Source organism: Phalaenopsis equestris, unplaced genomic scaffold, assembly GCF_001263595.1.
Source record: "Phalaenopsis equestris unplaced genomic scaffold, ASM126359v1 Scaffold000362, whole genome shotgun sequence".
In the NCBI taxonomy this organism is placed as follows: Eukaryota; Viridiplantae; Streptophyta; class Magnoliopsida; order Asparagales; family Orchidaceae; genus Phalaenopsis; species Phalaenopsis equestris.
The window spans coordinates 70043-77095 of record NW_018164804.1 but is presented as its reverse complement, the minus strand read 5'-3'; the positions used below and the strand labels follow the sequence as shown (position 1 = coordinate 77095).

At 33.5% G+C, this 7053-nt stretch overlaps 1 protein-coding gene and 2 long non-coding RNA genes across 3 annotated transcripts in view; 1 reads left to right on the top strand and 2 right to left on the bottom strand.

The window, feature by feature from the left end:
* LOC110026293 overlaps nt 1-1788 on the bottom strand; it is a 9899-nt gene extending 8111 nt beyond the window's left edge. Inside the window, exon 1 of the long non-coding RNA XR_002294187.1 lies at nt 1712-1788. This is a non-coding gene — a long non-coding RNA (uncharacterized LOC110026293). The remainder of the gene's footprint in view (nt 1-1711) is intronic.
* LOC110026291 (aluminum-activated malate transporter 12-like) lies at nt 627-5077 on the top strand. Its single transcript, XM_020727176.1, has 6 exons — nt 627-1307; nt 1408-1548; nt 1633-1905; nt 1971-2089; nt 2161-2304; nt 4043-5077. The coding sequence occupies exons 1-6, from the start codon at nt 1034-1036 to the stop codon at nt 4658-4660; spliced, it is 1569 nt and encodes a 522-aa protein (XP_020582835.1). The 5' UTR covers nt 627-1033; the 3' UTR covers nt 4661-5077.
* Nucleotides 1792-6705, bottom strand: LOC110026292. Its single transcript, XR_002294186.1, has 3 exons — nt 6496-6705; nt 3012-3095; nt 1792-1863 (listed from the first exon to the last, which is right to left on the bottom strand). It is a non-coding gene; the product is annotated as an uncharacterized LOC110026292 (long non-coding RNA).
* Nucleotides 6706-7053: the final 348 nt, after the last annotated feature.

Genomic DNA, 7053 nt, shown 5'->3' with positions numbered 1-7053 from the left:
TATGTATGTATATATATACATACATACATATATACATATATTCAACTAAAAGTCATAACATTTAGCATATAGGTTCAACAAATTCTTGATGCAATAACATTAATCCAAAGAGAACAAAAAAATTTCTTCCAAAATCAAAGGAAAAATAAGTCATGTAAGATATAAAAATGTTCTCATCTAAATTTTTTGAATTGTACTGAAAAAAAGTTCATTTAATTTCTTTAAGTATCATTAAATTTTATTTTTTTATTTATTTTGTTCATGCAAAATATATGTCAAAGATTTTCACATATTACTATCATTTTACTAAAAACTAAGTGGTAGGGAATGGCAACTAATTAATAAGGGAGAGAGTGAAGTTTCTAGAGCAATAATGATATCACTTAAGTCTTTACCTCAAATTATTTTTTGCGACAGTTACATCCATAGCACACAATTCTTATGTATTTACATATCTAAAACAAAAACAATCAAATTCAATGGATATCCCTCAAATTTTTAACCTGTATATCAAAAGCACCGCCATCACTATATTTTTAAAAGTGAAATACACCCTTTTCATGCGTATCATGCGTATGTATATAACAAAGTGAAAAAAAAAAAATGTAAATATCATACTTTGGGTGTTAGATATGTAAATACATAAAATTCTGTCGGATGTAAGTAAAATTTGCATTATATTTTCAGCTAAACGCCAAGGGAGGAATTAGAGCCACAGATCTGCACGCTGCAGTATAATTTTGGACCAAGAAGAAAGGAAAGCTCCTGCTGCTGTGATTACTAGCAGGAAACATGTGAAGTAAGTTATTATCAACTCTTACAGTTGCATGCTTTGTTAAAAGAAAATGATGCGCAACTACACAAACTCACCACATGATGGGCAGATCTCCTAATTTCCTAATTTATATATAAGATGTCTATGGTTTCACGTATACATATGATTTCTTCAACCAAAACCATTTTTTTTTAAGTTTCAAATACCCTTCTCTAAATTTCTCCAAATTATAAAGCAAATTTCTTTGTGCTCCTACTGATGCCAATCATCATGAAAGCAGATCATAGCCAGAAAGAAGAAACCAGAATCAGCACACAGATGAAGAAAGTTAAAAAGCTTCCAGTTTCTGTTTGCAGGAACATATGGAAGGTGGGAAAAGATGACCCAAGGAGAGTCATCCATGCCCTCAAGGTCGGTGTAGCATTAACGCTGGTTTCCTTCCTCTACTTGTTGGAACCTCTTTTTGAGGGAGTTGGGCAGAACTCAATGTGGGCAGTGATCACAGTGGTTGTGGTGCTTGAATTCACTGCAGGTCTGCTTAAAATCTGATCTCTAATCAGTCATTAAAAAGTGAGAATTCATTCTATACTTCTTCTGTATCAAATGTTTAAGCTTTCAGTTTTCTGTGCCAGGTGCAACTTTGTGCAAGGGTTTGAATCGAGGATTCGGGACGCTATGTGCCGGCTCTCTAGCATTTTTCATAGAATTCATGGCGGAAGAAACAGGAAGGGTTTACCGTGCAGTTTTCATAGGCACAACAGTGTTTTTAGTAGGTAATTGCCTACATACTTTCCTGGTTTATAGTGAAAAACAATTCTCTATACTCAAAAATATTTATCTTTGATTCACTGTTACAGGTTTCATGTCAACATATTTGAGGTTTTTTCCATGTATAAAGAAGAACTATGACTACGGAGTGGTGATTTTTCTACTAACCTTCAATCTGATAACGGTATCAAGCTTTAGAGTTCAAAATGTGCTGCACATGGCACGGGAACGCCTCTACACCATTGCCATCGGTTGCGGTATCTGCCTCTTCATGAGCCTTCTAATATTCCCCAACTGGTCAGGAGAGGATCTCCATAGGTCTACAGCCAGAAAGTTTGAAGCATTAGCAAAATCAATCGAAGGTATGAAAATATACTATTTCTGCAAGTCAAATTTTTGGATAAAACTAAGAAGATGAGTCTTACAGGTTGCGTAGAAGTGTATTTCCATGACAAAGATGATAAAGTCAGTGAAGATAACATTGAGGATCCAATTTACAAAGGTTACAGGGCAGTTTTGGACTCCAAATTTAGTGATGAGACACTTGTGAGTATAGTCTTGTGCAACTTTTTCCATATTGCATTTCATACCCAATGGTAACATTGTAAATATGCCAGGCAACCTTTGCAAGCTGGGAACCCAGGGCAACCAGGCACTGCCACAAATACCCATGGCAACAATATGTGAAGCTTGGCACAGTTCTTAGACATTTTGGGTACACAGCTGTGGCGCTTCATGGTTGTCTTCAATCAGAGATACAGGTGCTTAATTATGATCTCTTGATTTTCAACAAAAGTACCAAATTAGTTCTCAGACTCTTTACTCGAGTCATTTTAGTTCCAGAGTTTATATAGTAAAAATTTAGTCCCAAGATTTTTTTTAATATGAGCTGAAATAATTACCACGGAGATTATTTTAACCCCAACTAAAAAGCCTTGGAACAATTTTGCAGTTTTATAGACACTGGGACTAAAATGACCCCATAGCAGAGGGCATTTTTGGCACTTTACTCTTATTTCTAGGGGTGTAAACAGACCGAACACGAACGAACAGAGCTTGTGTTCGACATTGTTCATGAAGTTATTGTTAGTGTTCGGTTCGATTTGTTTGAAATTAATTCGAAATGTTTGAAATGCTTGAAATGTTTGGATTCTTCGATTTATTCAAATTGATTGAATTGTTTAAAATCTTTCAAATTTATTTGTATTGATTGAATTGTTAAATTTTAAAAAAAAATTAATTATTAATTATCAAATTACCATAAATAAATAAATAATATCCCTCAATTTAAAAAAAATGTTATTTCTTCAACTATATTATTATAAATTATTAAAAACAAATTACAAATGAAATATATAATTAAAGTTTCAAACTCAAATTCTTAAAAAAGTATAAATCAATATTATAAAACAACCAGTAATAAAACAACAATTTAAGAATAAATTACAAATAAAAAAATGCACTCGACCTTTTATTTATATCTTCCAAGTTCCAAGTTCCAACACCAATTTTTCATTCCTCCAAATTTCGTTATATCATAATTTTAATGTACCTGTAAATTAAAAAAAAAAAAAGACAAAAGAAAAAACTAATTAGGCCATGAAAAAAAAAATAAAAACTTGAGTTATATGTATGTTACCTAACAAGTAGTAATCATCTAACTACAAACCAACAACCAAAAGCCAAAACAAAACAATAACAAAAGAGACAACAAAGAAGAAACAAGAAACAAGTAAATGAAAAAGAAATTGAGCTCAGAACTTATCTGACAAAAGTTCATTAAAATCTCTTCTAAATACTATAAATGTTTTTGCATCAAACATTTATAAGGTTGAATTTTAATGAAAATATTGGAAAACATCATTGCTCAAATAAAATACCCCATCAAAAGAAAAAGATCAAGAATTACCTACACAAATCAACAAATCTGATATAATAAAGGCTTAGGGTTTTTTTTTTTGTTTATATATATAGTATATTAATATATTATATTAATTATATAACTTATATTATATAAATATATAATATTTATACAACTAATATTAAAATACTATTATTATTATTTTATTATATATTATAATTTATAGGACTTAATTTTTTAAAATATGATAATTTTTTTATATATAATTATTTTAAGTCATTTTATATTTCGAAAAATAATGATTCAAACATCATTAAACACATAATTGTTCGTGTTTGATTTATTTATAAACCAAATGGAAAAAAGTTATTCGTGTTCGTTTCGTTACTTATTGAAGGAATCGAACACGAACTCTTTGGGGGAGCCGAACACGAATTGTTCTCGAACAACGAGCTTTTTTGACGGTCCTACTTATTTCTATCTACTTGCTCTTAGTTGCACAAACAAATTAGTCTGGCCATTTTAGGGCATTGTGTTGGTACATATATTCGGCCCCTTTGTCTCTTGACTCTTCTAAACATTTCATACCATCCTTCTTCTCTCTCTCTCATATTAAGCCAAAGCTTCAATTGTTGCAGGCGCCCAAATCCGTAAGATTACTGTTCCGAGACCCATGCATGCGAGTCGCATCAGAAGTGTCGAAGGTCCTCATTGAGCTAGCTTACAGCATAAGTAACCGCCGTCTATTCTCTCACGACGTCCTCTCCGACCATCTCCACGAAGCCTTGCGGGACCTCAACTCCGCGATCAAATCTCACCCTCGTCTTTTTCTAGGCTCCAAAAACGCGAGGAAGGTGGCAGAACTGAAGCGTGATATGACTTCGTCCGCCGTTGCTTTGCCTTCGCTTAAAACCGATACATCAGCAATGCAACAATGGAAGAACAACAGGGTTGCAGACCAACCAAGGGGGCTAACCGAGCAAAAGCAGTTAAGGCCGACTCTGAGTAAGATTGCGATAACTACCCTAGAGTTCTCAGAGGCGCTTCCATTCGCAGCCTTTGCTTCCTTGTTAGTAGAGATGGCTGCAAGGCTGGAGCTTGTTATTGAGGAGGTAGAAGAACTAGGAAGAGCAGCGTATTTCAGAGAGACAACAGCCAGTGATGATAAGAAAATCAAAATTAAAATAGAAAACATGAGGAGTGACGAAAATCATCACGATTTACATGCCCATGAGGTGCACCGGATAGTTGACTAAGAACGGGAAAAAAACTAACTTAATTGTGGAATTCATCTATAATTTCTAGTTGAAGTATGCGGCTTTGCTGTTTATTGCAATAAATTAACAAAATATGTATTAGAGTCATTTGAACTCATCGCTCATCAATACGATATATTTTGAACTGAAGTCGAATTGGTTTTTTGTTGCAGTGCTGTTAAAAAGCTACAAAATTTGTTGAATTAATTGCCTGGGTTACTAGTTAGATGATAAAAAAAATCTTCTTTTATCATTACGCAGAATATGGACCTAGTAATGTATTGCTGAAATATAATCAGAGCTTATGAAATGGGAGAACTGCACCAGAAGTGGTCTTATACATCCAGCAAATACATTATATGTTTTCTGCTCCCCCTTTGTTAATCTTCACTATCTTCAAGCACCTTTGGGGCCTATTTGAGATCAATTTTGTTTTTTACTTTTATTTTTGTTTATTTTTAAGAACATATTTGTTTAAAGTACTTTTCTTTTTGTTTTTAAAACAAATCAACTTATTTTTAAAAGAACTCAAAAATATTTTTAGATGTTTTGTGTGTTTTAAAAAACAAGCATATCATACCCAAGCAAAAGAAAAGGGATTTGAATCGGATATTAAATCATAATTATATTAATTTTATCAGACATTCATTAGTTTTGCTCGGTAACAAGCATAGCATAGCACAATAAAAGAGCAATGGCAAATCAAGCCTATGTCTATTTTCCACTTACCTTCAATAAATGCCATCTCATTGCCACTCTAACACAATCATTCCTCAATTAATCTTTTACACTTGAACCACACATCTATGTTAACCTTTTACTTCATTCATGCTCGAACTAATTATTAGATACTTTTTTTACCCAAAACTTGTATAAATACAACATAGACCATATGATGACCTCCATTTCAGACTAGATTGAACCTCATCCAGAGTCTAAAATTTATCACTCCATTTACTAAATAAAGCCAAATGCTAGAATACAGTAGTTTCCTGAATTTATGAATTTTCAGATGTAGGTCCTAAATTTTAGCTTCGATTCGGCTTAAATCTGAATTTACTAAATTCAGAGGTAGGATGAATTCAACGGACGGATTTAATAAATTCTATAAATGCTAAATCCTACTTGCAGCCAAACACACCTATTGTTTCGCATGAAATTTTGAAGTAGGCATGAACAACAAAGTGCAGAGCTCTGGAGCCTAATTTTTGCCCCCAAGAAGAAAAAAATACCTATTGTATTCAATATTTGCGGTTTATTTCATTAAAACATTTTGGTGATTTTACTTTTAGTTTTCCTCAATTTCTATAGAATTTTTCTTTATGCGCAAAATTCTTTATATTTTATTGTGTTGATCCTTTTTTTTGTCCTGGTTTTCTATTCTTTTTCATTCTCGATGATTGAATAATTCTCCTATTCCCAAACAAAATCGGATAAAAAAATGAAGGGAAACCTAACATTCAATATGATAATGGGTTTTCTATTCTTTTTCATTCTCGATGATTGAATAATATTTCTCCTATTCCCAAACAAAATCGGATAAAAAAACGAAGGGAAACCTAACATTCAATATGATAATGGAGTCTAGTCGAACAGCTCTCGAAACCTTGCCCATCCCCGATCATGAAATGCACAATCATCTCCGCCAACAAAGCCATAATCTCCCAAGTCTTCGTCGTCTAGAGAACCTATTTATAGGAGACAAAAGCTTGGGCATCTCTCTAGTTCTTTCTCATACCCATCTAACCCTTCTTCAACTGAACTCTTACAATAGAGAAGCCACTCTCATACCTTCTTTTTCAATAGTTTCCTTGCCGAAGAGAGAAAAAGAATACCTAGCTCTCAGGATGGAGGCGATCGTCGTCAGAAGCGGCACCATTCCGGACTATGCGAAGCGTTGTCTTCTTATCTACAGCAAGAATCGTAATCTTCCAAACTATTCCTTGTTCAAGAACCAAATTATCAGTGCTTCGTAGCTCCTACCGCCCTAAGATGAAGACAGGCCAGTATCGGCTTCCCTCGCGACGGTTGCCTTGCCCTTGAAACTGTCGTTGCATATGATTCATCAGTTATAAAATACACATTTATTATTTATTTACAGATGGAATACCTAAAAATTCAATATTTATATTTATACTAGTTTGATGTTATAAATCTAATATGAAATGTATATTTTACTTTTGAAAAATTAATGAGTGCTTCTATATACAAGAACTGAAAAAACCAACACAAATCTCGAAGCAATCCGCGACTTAGAGTAGTGGTCGGGTAATCGATGCATTGGATCAATAGGGCACGATCTGAACAGTTCATTCAACGACCAACCTTCAAATTGGAGTTAACTGACACACTGTGGTGAGAGATTCAATAGACGAATCACAGTCCCGACCGCC